The 15865-nt window shown below is 42.5% G+C and overlaps 1 protein-coding gene across 1 annotated transcript; it reads left to right on the top strand.

The window, feature by feature from the left end:
• Nucleotides 1-66: 66 nt before the first annotated feature.
• Nucleotides 67-14817, top strand: LOC311033325 (putative carbonic anhydrase 3). The gene is made up of 15 exons (XM_084040655.1): nucleotides 67-296; nucleotides 1483-1515; nucleotides 1602-1780; nucleotides 1925-2076; nucleotides 2185-2274; nucleotides 2546-2612; nucleotides 3568-3731; nucleotides 11030-11210; nucleotides 11539-11646; nucleotides 11759-11856; nucleotides 12225-12406; nucleotides 13240-13372; nucleotides 13471-13543; nucleotides 14051-14144; nucleotides 14232-14817. Exons 2-9 carry the CDS (start codon nucleotides 1496-1498, stop codon nucleotides 11643-11645), a joined length of 960 nt encoding a protein of 319 aa, XP_083896781.1. The 5' UTR covers nucleotides 67-296; nucleotides 1483-1495; the 3' UTR covers nucleotide 11646; nucleotides 11759-11856; nucleotides 12225-12406; nucleotides 13240-13372; nucleotides 13471-13543; nucleotides 14051-14144; nucleotides 14232-14817.
• The last annotated feature ends 1048 nt before the right edge of the window (nucleotides 14818-15865 follow it).

The raw sequence follows: 15865 nt of genomic DNA, 5'->3' as shown, positions 1-15865 counted from the left end.
TCCACACCACTTTTAAGGAAAAAAGCCAAATAAATGAATTACCTGTTGATATGTGCTTCTTTGGGTCTCATGCCTCTCTCATCCAAGTGCGACTGCAACAAGGCTTTATACAATACAAGCTGGCACAGTTCCATAAATCTGTAGTTTGACCAGTTACAGGAGTATCACATGGATGGCATCTTATTGCTTCCTCATAGCGAGTGAACAGTCCACTGTGCAGATAATTGCAATGTGACCAGCAGCATCAAATCGGAGATTTAATATTCCACCAAAGGCTTTAGCACTTGGAGTAAAGGGTGAGAAATATTTTTACATGTCAAGATATCTTTCAAAACAATATTGGTCACCATTGTGAAAAAGCATGAAGTAATTGCCATTTGTACTGCCATAAACCTGGGACCAAATCAAGTGGAAACAAGATTCCAAACTGAAGCCGTGTTAATGATTTGTGACTTTCACCTAGAAACTCCATTTAAACTTTAAACAGTAAGTCTTGTGTATTGGTGTATTAATCCAATAGGTCATATTGTTTTTTATCCATTACTGTTCAATGACCATGATCATTTTGGGAGACATTATGAGATTATAATAGGTGTGTATTGCACGGAACATTCTGTGCTAGAGTGCGTGACATCATCGGTCAGAGTGGGAGAGAACCCCAAACAACTTCAGATTTTTTCTCTTTCCAAACTCCTCCTGGCCACAATTTAAACTCTACACACATGATATTTTCCAAATTTGTAGACAAACTTGTTCTGTCTCTCACAATGTGCTCAAAAAATTTGTGAGATTTATAGAATTTGAATTAGCAGCCTCTAAGTGCAGCCACATCTGTCTTTTCTCCTCATTGACTCCAATACAAAATGTTCTGAGAGAAGCAGAGAGAGGACCCCAGTTATAAACTTGCAACTGTCTCCAAAATATTTACTGCAGAAACACCAAAATTGTATCAAATCGTTCGGGAAGTCCTTACAGCAATGATGCTGTGTTTTGTTTTCTGATAGGACGGACCGTTTTTTCAGAATTTGCCCAAATGTGAGACCAGCGCAGAGGTAGAAAATTGCTCTTTTTCTCCACGTTTCTGTCTCCCTCAGCCTGGGGGGACTTCAAGTTGCCACGGTAACCCAGTGGTGGCCAGAGTGGCACCCAACTTAGGTGCCAGGGGGCCATCAGAGGATCACTAGTTAGAATTGAGGTGTCTTGTCTTGACATGATTATTGGATAGAAAAGTAAAAAAGTTCTTCTTTCTTCATCTTTTGCTTTTTCTAAATCTTTTTTTTGTGTGTAAAATATTGGGTGACAAAAACAATGTCCCCAACCTTGTTGGCGGCTGTGATTTTATGATATGAGGGTGGAATTTGGCAGGTCATGAATGAAGGTGCGCCTGGTGAACAATTTCATAGAACAATGCTAATAAAGCCACGCTTGATGCTTTTGTATCAGCTGCCTCCTGCGTATTCAGGGTGTGTATTTCTGTTCCAGCTGCTGGAAGTGAATGGTGCTATACTGGCTGCGGTAAGTACGAACCAACTTAGTGAATTTGGATCAAATTCATCATCTACATTAGTTTTTGGTATTAAGACCACCTCTCACCTTCACAGAATACGCCCCAGCCATGTGGGGAGGCATCTCTGGAACTCACTGCGGAGAAGTGATAGGCAGTCGCCTATCGACATATCCACCAGCCATGTCAAGGCTGACCCCCACCTGCGTAACTTTACCTTTACAAACTTCTCCTCTCCGCACACCATCAAGTCCATCGTAAATAATGGTCATACGGGTAGACAAACTGCGTTTACGTGCAGTTTACTATATACAGTGTTTAACAGGGGTCTAGAAAAGCCAGAAAAGCTGTTCAATTAAAGTGTGTTCAAGTTCCTTATGTGCAGACTATAACTACATAAACCCACTTCTTCATCTTTAGTGAAATGCATCATGCAGGACGGTGAAGTTGAAGTGAGTGGAGGTGGACTTAATGGAACATATTCTACGATTCAGTTTCACTTCCACTGGGGCGATACCAAACATCATCCAGGTTCAGAGCACACCATCGACGGGTACAGATATCCAATGGAGGTGAAGATGTTGTTTGGCACTCACTTTAGACAACACGCTTCCCCTCTTCGTAAACTGTGCCTGGTTTGACTTAACTTTCGTCTCATGGACCCATGTAATCTCTTGCAGATGCACATAGTCAGTCTGAAGAAGGGTCTCTCTGCGCAGCAGGCCACCGAGGATTCACAGGGAATCGCCGTTCTTGGGTTTTTCATAAATGTATGTCCTAAATTTCAAATGATCATTCCAAAGAAATATAGTTGCTAACCATTCAATAAACATTAGGGATTGAAAAAGTCACTCAAATGTTGTTTACATCTTGAGATCATGTCAATACACTGATTCTCTGATTGCTGCATCTGAATGGGAACAACCCCGTCAAATACTGACTGGATTGTTACAGCACAAAAAACCATGCACAATGACGGAGAGCTTAATTGCACCTTATGAAGTCAATGTTACAAGTGTGATTAATATGTTCTCCCTAAAGGCAACAGAAGATGGAGATATGTCGAGACCGTGGAGCAACCTCACACCTTACCTGTCAAAAGTCAAAGGTCTGTATATCGTGGTGTTTTGTATTGTGGTTTCTGCCTCAGCCTACCTGGCATGTGCTGTATGCAGAGTGTGCATGGCATGTAGAGAGGAAATATATTGACAGAGCGTGACAGGGGAAAAGGGTGGAGTTGAGAAGTCCTTGGCATCAACAGGTGACCTATCAAGTTTTGTGTTGTTCAAAATATTTTTCCACCGAACAACATCAGATCAAGTGTTGGTATTGCATGTAGGCTAAGTCATGTTCAGTGCCAACATATGCCGCTGTGACCACACGGGGTGTCAAAACAGCTCCTGTTTTTTAATTTACATCACTCATACGCTCAGAAAGAAATGGCCCATAGCTATATTAATGACCTGGTTTTCTTATGGGAAATCATGTTCCTGGTGTGCTTATAGCAATATTCAGAGAAACATTTACTACCTTAAAACTAGCAAATTTGTGACTTTATAAAGTCGCAAATTTGCTACTTTATAACAATGCTACCAACCGGCATTTATGCTAGTCAAACTCCCATGAATGTCGCATTTATTTTTCTAATGAATACATCACATGTGACAACGCTTTGCTAAGGTCCTTAGGGTGATGGCTGTTGATGAGTATTGTTTATTTTTTATGGGCCAAATTGTCGACTTATGGGTGTTTATTGATCGAGTGGTTGGGCTAAAATAGCGGTAGCTTTCAGTTATTGTCATAGCAACGGCAAGTGGCCCTTATATGCCGTCATAGTTTAGAGAAGGTGAGATTGGGTTGGATTTTAAAAAACAAAATTGCGAAAGTTAAAAAGCCTTTATTGTTATGGCTTGGTCATATTAACCTTTAAAAAACTCCAACGCGTTTCGGCTACATGCCTTCATCTGGGAGTCAAGGAAAGTGAGTGAATACTTGTTTTGTTCGATGTAAAAACAAAAATGTGGTACTTAGTGCTTGCATGTGTGCTTTTTGCTTCGATGCAGGCTCAGAAGTTCAAGTCACAGAGGAGATCTCCATCGATGACTTGCTTGGCAACGTGAACCGAGCTGCATACTACCACTACAACGGCTCCTTGACCACCCCTTCATGTAATGAAGCAGTGGTATGGACCGTCTTTAAAGAGTCTGTCAAGGTGGACCAAAACCTGGTACGTGAATGAATCATATTTATTTTTACTTAGAATTATATGTGTATATATAAAGGGTCACCCAGGAAGTTGGAATAATTTGCAAATGGCAAACGCCAAACAAATGTTATATATTAATTAATTTCCCCTTGGTAATTGTGATATAATATAAAAACACATTAAAATAAATCGATAATAAATTATGAATTAAAGCCCTGCAAAACCATTCAAATAACTGCAGTAGGTCAAATGAAATGTATATTATTTATGTCAATTATTTTTATATAAGTAAAAATAATACTAATGAACACTAACAATTGGCCAAACAGCTGTTGGCATTTGGTGATGTTATTATTGAGAAGAGTTACTGTAATGGCCGTCTATTATCCTATTATGATTGTTCCACAATATCACGTGATCACAAATGACAACAAGGACCTTAGATAACGCAGAAATGCATTATTGTCAAAATTCTCTGGTAAGATGCCACGTGTGCATCATTTGTTTGGAATCTGTTACGCAGACACACAACAAACACAAATTAACTGGTTGAAAGGTTTGACATCTTGAACAATGAAACGTACCTTGCAGCTATGCTGGGAAACAGGTGACTGCCGTGTGACCTGTGCTGATTGAAATCAGCTGCGGTTTGCTGCGTCTTTCAGTCATCCTACCAACGTGCCGCACCACTGACCGGGGACCACAAGAATAAACCACCGTCAGGAACATAAATAATAGAACAAACAACTATTCAAAAGTAAACCATCAAAAGACAATTCTATCTAAAAATCTATTCTACAAATCTCAAACATATTGTTTATACAAAACAAACATTATTAATGTAATTGATGCCATCTGAAGAGAGATCTGACCTTAATTGTTTTGGGTTAATTTGCATATTGTATGCATGCAGTAAAGACACTCGCTCTGGTGAAAAACAGGAAAAACAGATGGACAGACCAAGTGTAATGCATAGCTTCATGAACACTTAGAAAGCAATTTACTTATCTAGAAGAAAAAAATGTGTCACATGGAGTTTTTATTGCATTTGCGTCCCTATCAATGTCACAGAAGCGATACCAGTAGGCCTACTTGGTTGACGCATTGAAACCGAGTTCTTCATAGTATCAGTGTTCAGACGCTTGAATGAAAACATGGCATTCGGTGTGACCTGTCATTCACGATACAGAGGAGTGATGAATATGAGTCATTATTTCGGGGCCTTTGCAGCCGTCTGCACATGTGCCTTAAGGTAACTATGGTGTCGTACTCTTTGTACTGTTACACAAAACGATGGTGTAATGGGAATTTTGGATGTTTGTACTTTATAATCAGAATATTTGTCAGGCCAGACGTCGATCCGCATCTCCTCATCTGACTGTTATGCTATGACGAAAATGAATGCTTGTTTGTAGATGATATGAACATGAGTGCCACATTGACATAAGATAATTTCAGGACTATGACGCCTGTGTTCTGTAAATCTTGACCTTGCCTGTACATCTTGTCTTTGTAAGATAGGACATGATCCGTCCTTTGTCCATGGTTCCTCCTCCTTAAAAGGGAGATTGTTGTTGGACTCAGGGTCGTTCCTGCTGATTCTGAACCTTTGCATCAGAAGGCAGGGGTGAACCTCCTCTGCAGATGAGAATACTTAGTGGAATAAACCTCGGAGAAAAAGCTGATCCTGGTTGTTGATCTTTATTTGGCAGATTCAATTTTCCACAACAATGGTGTCAGAGTGGTTGTTATTAGCTCCCAGTTATTAACTCATTAGCCTCAATATTTGTGTAATTAGAGCGGATTACAGATGAGATGAGTCAACGCTGGAATCACTGAACAATGAAAAATAATCTATGTCCAAAATATTATAAGGACTTCACAGGCTTGTTATCGTCCATGCTAATCCTCCATGGCCCTTATACACTGCTTAGGTTGTATGTTCTAGCCCTGATGCTGCATTGTGGCACTTTCATCCTGATTTTTTACTTAAAATGATGGGATGCATACCTGTTATCAACTGAAGGTCATCTGTTTTTATATATAGCCGACTACCAGCAGTAAATATGATCATTTCAGGGGATTTATTTGATGAATTGACAGACTCCGCTGATCATCTGAAGAAACAAGTGTCTCAGAATGATTTGTTGTTCTGGTTCCAGACATAGTTACGCTTCTCAGGGTGAAACAGTCATGCTATGGACTTCTTGAATGCAAAGTTGGCACAGGGAGCCTTTACACATGGGAGACGCCACTAGATTTAAAGACAGGGGGTGCAGTCGAATAGTCTTTTTTGCTTAGGAAGGTTCCTAACTGAAGAAGTGACCCGGAAGTAAACAAGTGGCCGCCATGATAAGAGCTGTTCGAATTCTCTAAATGCATAGGAAAGGAGCTCCAATGCTTCCTTTCAGAGCTCCTTTAGCATAGGATGCAACGGACCTTCCTATGCCATAGGAAAGGAGATTACGCCGACCCACAATTCTTTGCGAGAGCAACATTTAAAGTGCCGCACACCTCGGCCGTTCATGAAAACAAACGATAGGTGCATTTACATATTTAACAATGACTTTCATGCAGACAGAGTAATTGGAATAGTGATGATAAATGTGTGGACAGTGATAATAATTTAATGTTTTTTTTTTATTTATTTCAATCATGTTACAAATGTTTGACAAAAACGAAACTAAAACCACAAATGAAAAGTAAATAAAACAACGGTCAAACAGAAAGGAGGAGCTGCTGGACCTGAAGCCGGTCAGTGAACCAGCTGTTGATAAAACCAACATGTGGAGAAGTGGAAGATGCGCTTTTTGTAGTCCATTATTGTAGTTTCTCCAGCGCAGACGCACGTCAATCGCCGGTGCCGATCATCAGCTGTCAATCATCAGCGGCCGCGATATAATGACGTAGCTTAGTGAAAGTCCGGTCGGATTCTCTGAACACCGCGGTCGACTATTCCTAAGTCCTTTTGAGTTCTCCTATCGCCTTTCCTTGACCCCGTGACGTTTTCCCCAGAGGTCAAGGAATAGGAGATAGGAATAGGAGTTAGGACCTTATTTTTTGACTATTCGACTGCACCCAGGGTGTCACACCGGTTTGTCAAGTAGAGTTATTTTGTCCTGTCTCCATGTCTGTCTTGTCATTTCCTGTTTTATTTTGGAAAGTAACTCTCCTCTCGTTTCAGGTTACTTGCCCTTCCTCATGTGCCCCAGTCTGACGTCACCCCTGATCCATGATTTTTTCCACCTGTCACCCATTACCCTCATGTGTTAAATAGTCTGCGTCTCCCTTTGTCCTGTGCGCGTGTGTCTTGTCGTGTGTGGAGTGGCCATCTATCAAGTCAAGAATTTGCACTCGTTGGTATAAAATATTAATCTAAATCTGTCGTCATAACTGTGTAAAGCGTACATTTACTTCTGAAATGTTGTGGAGTAGAAGCATAAAGTTGCATTGTAATTTTCCTTGAGTAACCATCATCATGTTATTAGGTCCCAGACAGGGAAATATTTCATAGAACAATGCTAATAAAGCCACGCTTGATGCTTTCGTATCAGCTGCCTCCTGCGTATTCACGGTGTCCATATTTCTGTTCCAGCCGCTGGAAGTGAATGGTGCTATACTGGCTGCGGTAAGTACGAACCAACTTAGTGAATTCGGATCAAATTCATCATCTACATTAGTTTTTGATATTAAGACCACCTCTCACCTTCACAGAACACACCCCGGCCATGTGGGGAGGCATCGCCGGAGCTCACTGCGGAGAAAAAAGGCAGTCGCCTATCGACATATCCACCAGCCATGTCAAGGCTGACCCCCACCTGCTTAACTTTACCTTTACCAACTTCTCCTCTCCGCACACCATCAAGTCCATCGTAAATAATGGTCATACAGGTAGACAAACTGCGTTCACGTGCAGTTTGCTATATACAGTGTTTAACAGGGGTCTAGAAAAGCCAGAAAAGCTGTTCAATTAAAGTGTGTTTAACTTCCTTATGTGCAGACTATAACTACATAAACCCACTTCTTCATCTTTAGTGAAATGCATCATGCAGGTCAGTGAAGTTGAAGTGAGTGGAGGTGGACTTAATGGAACATATTCTACGATTCAGTTTCACTTCCACTGGGGCGATACCGAACATCATCCGGGTTCAGAGCACACCATCGACGGGTACAGATATCCAATGGAGGTAAGATGTCATTTGGCACTCACTTTAGACAACACGCTTCCCCTCTTCGTAAACTGTGCCTGGTTTGACTTAACTTTCGTCTCATGGACCCATGTAATCTCTTGCAGATGCACATAGTCAGTCTGGAGAAGGGTCTCTCTGTGCCACAGGCCACCGAGGATTAACAGGGAATCGCCGTTCTTGGGTTTTTCATAAATGTATGTCCTAAATTTCAAATCATCATTCCAAAGAAATATAGTTGCTAACCATTCAATAAACATTAGGGATTGAAAAAGTCACTCAAACGTTGTTAACATCTTGAGATCATGTCAATGCACTGATTCTCTGATTGCTGCATCTGAATGGGAACAACCCAGTCTGAAATACTGACTGGATTGTTACAGCACAAAAAAACATGCACAATGACTGTGAGAGCTTAATTGCACCTTATGAAGTGAATGTTACAAGTGTGATTAATATTTTCTCCCTAAAGGCAACAGAAGATGGAGATATGTCGAGACCGTGGAGCAACCTCACATCTTACCTGTCAAAAGTCAAAGGTCTGTATATCGTGGTGTATTGTATTGTGGTTTCTGCATTAGCCTACCTGGCATGTGCTGTATGCAGAGTGTGCATGGCATGTAGAGAGGAAATATATTGACAGAGCGTGACGGGGGGGAAAAGGGTGGAGCTGAGAAGTCCTTTTGAGCTACCTTGGCATCAACAGGTGACCTATCAAGTTTTGTGTTGTTAAAAATATTTTTCCACCGGACAACATCAGATCAGCGTTCAAGCGTGTCTTGTCGTGTGTGGTGTCGCCATCTATCAAGTCAAGTCAAAGTTATAGCAATTCAGTAGTCTGCCTCATTAGAGAGTTTTTTGTTGGCCTTTGCCGTTGTATTATTTCATAGCCTGTTTAAAGTGTAAGTTTGGCGGAAATTGAAAATAAAGCTATTTTCTGAATGAAAATACATCAACTAAGCCGTGGAGGAAGTAATTTTCGCTCATCACGCAGTTCAGAGCTAGCACGGGCGGGAGCTAGAGTCCAAAATCGCAAACAGTGGGTTAGCATGGGACAGACAGCCACACGCTTTCAAAATCGCATTTTTAAACCACTAACATTGCTCAAAACAGCGCCAAACCTCGTCAGCAGCTTGCTCTGGGTGTCTACACATAAAACGAAGCACCAACAACTCAGTTCATGAACCCGAAGTTTATAACAGAAGACAGTTAAGAACACTCACCAATTCTACCCCTGCCAGCTCCTCGCGAAGGATAGTCCGTAAGTGTCGATTACCGAACGAGTTCCCGTGTGAGATCTCGCGTGACATGTATGTGCTTCAGATAAGGCTGCTGTCTTGAACTGATTGGAAGTGTATACAAACTATCCCGACGTTTTTACCCACCGTTATTAACTTATATTTGGCCAAACTGCCACTAATTTAAAAGTATACTCGTTTTATTCTGGGCGAAATCTTCAGTGGTCTCCCTCGTTTTGCATTGTGTTCGGTAATCGACACTTACGGAGTGTCGATTACCGACACCACTACCTGATGCTCCCTGATGACGCTCATTCCTGGCGTCATCAGGGAACATCCGGTGGCTAAACCGGCGCTGTATAGCCCGCTTGATGTCGGCCCACTGTAGGAGCTCCCCTGGCTGTAGATCCGTGAGGACCTGTCGGGCCTTTCCTTCCAGGGCGAGGGCGACGTGCCCCGCTGTCTCTCCCTCAGTCCATGCATTTAGCTGTGCCGCCAGCTGCACTTGGAGCAGATAAGTCTCTGGTGGTTCATCTCCATTGTAGCGTGGGAGTTTTACGGTAGACCCGCGGTGGCCTCCAGGTGGCGTCGTGTCTACTGTGAGCGGTGTGACGCTGGTTACCGTAGCCGCTGGGGTGGTTAACTCCGCTCGCCGTGGCGGGGGTGCGCTGACAATGGTAATCCCTCCAGCTGCGGCGCCCTCCGTCTGGGTGATTCGGCGCCTGACGTCGCCGCTAATGAGACGGGGAGCACTGGCGCCATCGGGGAGGAATTTGCCGTCTTCGCTCTGCCGGCCGTAGCGTCTGTCTAGCGGCGGGGTTGCTAGCGTGTCCTGTACCTCAAGCTGGGCAATGAGCCGCTGTATCTCCTCCTCGATGGTTGTCATCTTCACAACTTCTGACACCAATGTGGTTGAGCTCGGCTCGTGTGAAGAAACAACGGAGATAGCTCACTTTGCGAACAGCTTTATTAGCAACCTGTGTTACCACCAACAGTGCATACATGTTAGACAATGGCAAATCTGCCAATCTCTGTGATCTCTAGCAAATGCCAATCGCATTGCACGGCGTTGGGTCGTAAGCACAGGCCCAATTTGTGGATGTCAGGCCCTCAAACCACCCTCATGGAGTCGATTTCGGACCGTTTGAGTTGAAACTTGAACATCAGTGACCTACTGGAAGGCATTTTGTAGGGCTCTGGCAATGCTCCTTCTGCTCCTCCGTGCACAAAGGAGCAGATATCGGTCCTGCTGTTGGGTTGTTGTCCTTCTTCGGCCCCCTCCATGTCTCCTGGTGTACTGGCCTGTCTCCTGGAATCTCCGCCATGCTCTTGACACTGTGCTGGGGGACACAGCAAACCTTCTTGCCACAGTACGCATAATAATCTGCAGCTCAACGCCCAGGTGTTTTCTGTGGTTGTGTCTGGCCCCTCCTATGTTCAACGTTTGGAGAACGGTATTTGCTGTTTGCGTGCCTCTTCTTCAAAACCACACCCTCACCTGTGTGGCGAGTCTTCCACCTGGGTTCCTCTCTGACTGCTGGGAAACGTTTGAAGTGTGCCATTCCCATAGAATCAGGGCTATTAGCAATCCAGTGAATAGTCATAGCCTACTCACTGGACAATGGTGCTGTTTTATTTCTATATCCTTAGAATTTTTTACTTTAAGGGTTTAAAGACAAATGCCAAATAATGATTCTAACAAATCGTGCATTCATATGCCTTTTCTAAATCGCAAACCTACTGCTCCACCTGAGTCAACAATGAACTGACAGCAAGCTTATGTGTACTGAGAAGCTCCTTTAATTCAGCATGTATTTTGATATAAAATGAAGTCAGAGTTTTTCAGTTTCTGTTAATCATTTAAATGTCCGTCTGTCCCTTTTGGGATTATCAGTTCCTGCGTATGTCATGGGATGCCCCGCCGTCTATGGTCTACACTCTGATGACGGCCCACTGGGATCTTCCTTCACCTAACCTGGTGGTTTCTATAGTGGGCGGAGAAGGCAGGACAAAGGTGAAGACTTGGGTGCGGGAGGTCCTGAGGCAGGGGCTGGTGAAAGCCTCACAAAGCACAGGTAAACATATCATAACAGCAAACTATGCTTTGCAGTAAATAAAACCACCACTTTAAACACTGCTACGAAGTGGGGCCTAGGTCAAATGCCAGTTAACAGGATTGTGAAACCCATATCACTTTGCTATCTGTTTCTGAAGGGGCTATGGTCCGCACATGATGCAAGGATTTTACAGAGTGTAACTGTTGTTTGTCAGCTGATTTAATTCCTTAGTCTTTTACGCTTAGTACAAAGGTAATTCAGCCATTTTTCAGGCATAATAATTTCAGCTTTGAACTGCATAACTCTGCAAACCTATCATGACATATTATTTCTTTCTTTCAATAAGTACCTGCAACACAACTCAGCCTCGCCGTTGTCCCTCAACAAGGTGGTGGCGATGGGCATCACTCCCTGGGGCCTGGTGCACAACCGAGAACAGCTGGTCAACCCTAAGGTTGGACTGGAACTTGCAGACTTTTTTACAAACTGATTAACACCCCTAAAAAAATGGTCTTGTTCACTTGTATCATCAAATCTGCTATACCCCTGGATTCTTCCTCTTGCAGGGCAGCTTTCCTGCAAAGTACTACGTCCAGAACACATCCCGGGACTCCTGCTGCCAAATTGGAGGACTACATATCCCACCAACGCACAGGCATCTGGGGTAAGAGATGGGATAGTTGGAATAGAGTAACTGTTTGCCATTGCAATTTTTTTTGTTCTTCATTGGAATTGCTGGTTATGGATATGGGAAACCCGTACACACAGTCACAGACAATGTGACATTGATTCAGATGGGTGAGGAGCCTTGCAGGACTCTGTATAGTAACTGGCTGGTGGTAATTCTGCTGGTTGTTTACCTGCTGGTCACCAATATCCTGCTCATCAACCTGCTCATCGCCATGTTTAGGTAAAGAACAAGGAGCTTAGTGTCCATCAATCTGTGTCTGTGGTTTTACTGCCACAATATGAGATCTCTACTCTAAAGTTCACCTCAACACTCTTCACTCCGCTCTCTTTGTGTCCACCCAGCTCCACCTTCTCTGAAGTGCAGGCTAACAGCGACATCTACTGGAAGTTCCAGCGCTACACCCTGATCGTTCAGTACCACTCCCGCCCATTCCTGGCCCCTCCTTTCATCATCCTCTCTCACATCAATCTCTTTATCAAGAGGAACATCCGCAAGGTGCCCTCAATGAAGATCCACCACTTTGGTCAGTATTTCAACAGGAGTCTGTCTGGGGTTGGCAGGTTATTTATTGAGTCATTGGGCATCAAGTGATAAACAAGGTAGACAGTTACCTGAGAAGGTAGAAAAAAATTGAAAATACATTTCAAACATCATCCTGATCGGCATAGTGATCCAAGCTACAGTATCAGCAAAGTGTTTCAGAGATGGAGGGAAAATAGCTTTCTGCTAACTGTAGGCAAGGGTTCACATGAGCAGAAGGCTAAACTATGAGCAACATTTTCTGACTTTTTTTCAAGTCAGTCTTCCTTTTTTTTAGGTTGCATTGAAATGTAGGCAGTTGTTGCCCTGGGAATAGCAACTTTTTTCACTATTGAATCAGGCTTTCACCAAAGAGACGTGCAATCACATCTATGCGATGCATTGTTTTTATGCCTATGCTTTTATGCTTATTTTTATTTATTTATTTATTTTAATGTAAGCACTCTAAGATTCACTGAATGAAAGTGTACTACATATACAATATATTATTATTATTATATACATTGTAGAACAGCCAAAATGAATGCCCTCGCTCTGAAATGACATGTGGTTTGCCAAAGTCAACAGTCACTGACTAGATTTTCTAAAGCCCGAAAACTCAAGAAGAGGTACAGAAGTCTAGTTCTCTCTAAGACCATTTGAAGTACAATATGTTATGGCTTTTTAACCAATGATTAATGTGATGGTTTGACTTGTAGCTGCTCCCCCCATGCTTCCACATCAGTGTCAACTCAAGGTGGTTCCTGCTTGGTTGAGGAACCACTACAGCTGTGTCGAACGATAACAATGATTAAACACTTTTGCCTTTTCTATTAGTATTACAATTAAGAGGGTAAGCAGCCAACAGGCTAATGACGTGGGAAACCATTCAGAAGGAGGACTTCCTGACTGCCCAGAACACGATCCAGAAAAGCAGTGACTCAGAGAGGCTCAAACGGATGTCTGTCAAGTAAGAACAACTTCCTACACCAACACCGTAGCTGTGAAATTACTATTCATTTTGTCTCCATCCTGCTGAAGTCACCGTCTCTCCTTTTATTTGTGAAGGGTGGATGGTGTGCTTAAACATATGACTGAAAGCAGAGACTTCGACCACAGGTTGAGGGCTCTTGAGAATGAGGTAAAATGAAAGCCGCCTTTTCAGAGCATTCATTTAAAGCTGTCATGACAACTAGGATACTATGATCTGATATTTCTTTCACGATATGTTTTAATGCATAGAAATTCACATATTTGATAAAGGAATATACGCTTATTTGCTTTCTTCTAGCCGTTTCCCCCTGGTACCAGTCTTTATGCTATGCTAAGCTAAGCTAACTGGCTGTGTGGTAGCCTCATATATAACAGGTCGATGAGAGTGGTTTTGATCTTATTAAACGCTTAAAACATTAATAAGGGAATTTATAGTTTTTGGGACTGCATTGTATTCATTTATAGAAGTAGAACCTTCATTTTCTGCTCCATTCTCAAGTTTTCCCATTGTATCATTAATGAAGACGAAAGCCCACAGTACAGTAACAAAGACGTGCGATAAACAGGAAATTACAACATGAGCCTGCTGCATGGGGATTTTGGAATTGCTGTACGCCATGTCACAGCTTTTGGCTCTTTTGATCCTCCTCCTCAGATGGAGTATTGCTCAAACGCTCTCAGCTGGATTGTGGATACTTTGGCACAAGGAAGCACATTCAAACTTCCTCGTCCTCCTCCGACACTAAGAGGTACAACATCAGAACATCCAATATATTCAGAGAAACTGCTTGTTTGAATGTCGGTCCCCTCACTTATATTCTGCCTCTTCTCCACAGATGCCTTCCCTTCGTCTTCCAATTCTGCCTGATCCAGCCTCGGTGATGCCTTCACTTGCTCGGGGTCGGTGTTAGACAAGATTTAAGTGCTTTTACTCGGGCTGCTGTCTTGCTACCCACGCACATATCTTACTGTTTGACAGACAGGTTCATCATCTCAGTTACCACATAGTTTAAATTGTTCCCAAATGAAATAAGTGTAGCAGCCATCACTACTTCTTACAGTATTGTTTAAATGCGAAATCTGATATTTTAAGTGAGCTATTGAACTTGTTCAGATGCCAAAGTTGATTGTATGTATTTACGATGTGGAATGACGTATATTATGCATTTTATTTGACAACGATATCGTGTCTTTATTGCTGTAGTTTTAAACTAACTGCTGGAATTATGTTTTTAATGTTTTTATATGGGTTTTTACTGCTGTATGGAAACTATGATAATGTTTACAGGGTTAACATTCAGTGAATATTACTGTTTGATGCTTAGGTTCAGTTAGACTCTGCAGCCTTAAATGTTACATGTATTTATATTCCTACATTATTTTATTCTGTTCAATAAATTCAATCTACAGCCAAGGTTGATATTTGGGAAATGCATTAAATTCACTTTCTTGCTGAGAGTCTGATTGGTATCTCATGAGCCAGCAGACAGTTAGCTTAGCTTAGCAGAACGACTTGAAACAAGGGGCAACAGCTAGCCTTGTCTCAGGATACATGTTAGTGTCAGTTACAGGTGCAGGAGAGATGAACAAAAAAGTCTATTTCCCCAAAATGTTGAAATATTTCTAACACTCCTTGGAGTAAAATAAAGACTCCAAAGCCGTGCTGTGGCTTTAGGGGATGACATGTTTGTGAAAGTCAGCTCGGTAGAAAGAAAACTGTACGACACTTAACTATCTGGCATTAAATCATATGAATTTTAAAAGAATCACTGAGGGAAAGTGCGACTAAAGGTATGAGTGAGGTAGTTGGATATGCCGGAGAGAGAAGGGGATATGGGTACTGTGAAAGGTGTACCGCGGTGCTGAGTTTCAGAATGCCAGAGCTCCATTGAAGGTCACATAGCGGAGCGTGGCTATTGAAGGAGCCTTTACTGTAAATAGCCGACTGGGCCACGTGTCCATTGCACCAGCAGCGAACACTGAGAGAGGCGGTGTCATCACTTTCTCGCTGCATGACGGCTGCATGTGCACACATGTACGCGTCTCAGTTTCAGAGTCTTTTTTTAATTTTAAACGTTCCTGATTTCACACAGCCAACACTGCCACCGACTCAAACTCCCCTTCTGACTGAAACTCCCCTTCTGGCTTCATGATGAACGGCATAAAAAAACATTCTATACTATTCTATATTCTATACATGTGCAGACTGCCACCATCTCCATTTCCTTCTATTTACATCCATTCCATACATCATCCTGACATGTTCTCCACTGCTTTGGGCCTAGTAAGCAACTGTCACGCTCACTGTTGGGACCGTGTCTGAGAGGTGTTGGTTTAACCCTGTGGTAATTTTATTAGCCAGCATTAAAGGGTGTATTCCCTACTAATATTAAGGTTCATTATTTTGTATTGTATTCAACTCCATTGAGGCCTTAATTCAAATGGATATGCTTTCAAGTAGAGCTGTGTG

Source organism: Eutrigla gurnardus (assembly GCF_963514095.1).
Source record: "Eutrigla gurnardus genome assembly, chromosome: 22".
NCBI classification, from domain to species: domain Eukaryota; kingdom Metazoa; phylum Chordata; class Actinopteri; order Perciformes; family Triglidae; genus Eutrigla; species Eutrigla gurnardus.
The sequence above is the reverse complement of the archived record's forward strand: the minus strand, read 5'-3'. Positions and strand labels throughout refer to the sequence as shown.

Excerpts from the sequence above, each read along its gene's own strand:
- LOC311033325 (XM_084040655.1), top strand. The coding sequence starts at position 1,496 with ATGGTGCTATACTGGCTGCG. Across the intron at positions 1,781-1,924 it reads CGTAAATAATGGTCATACGG|TGAAATGCATCATGCAGGAC; the intron begins GTAGACAAACTG and ends CTTCATCTTTAG. Across the intron at positions 11,211-11,538 it reads GAAAGCCTCACAAAGCACAG|TACCTGCAACACAACTCAGC; the intron begins GTAAACATATCA and ends TCTTTCAATAAG.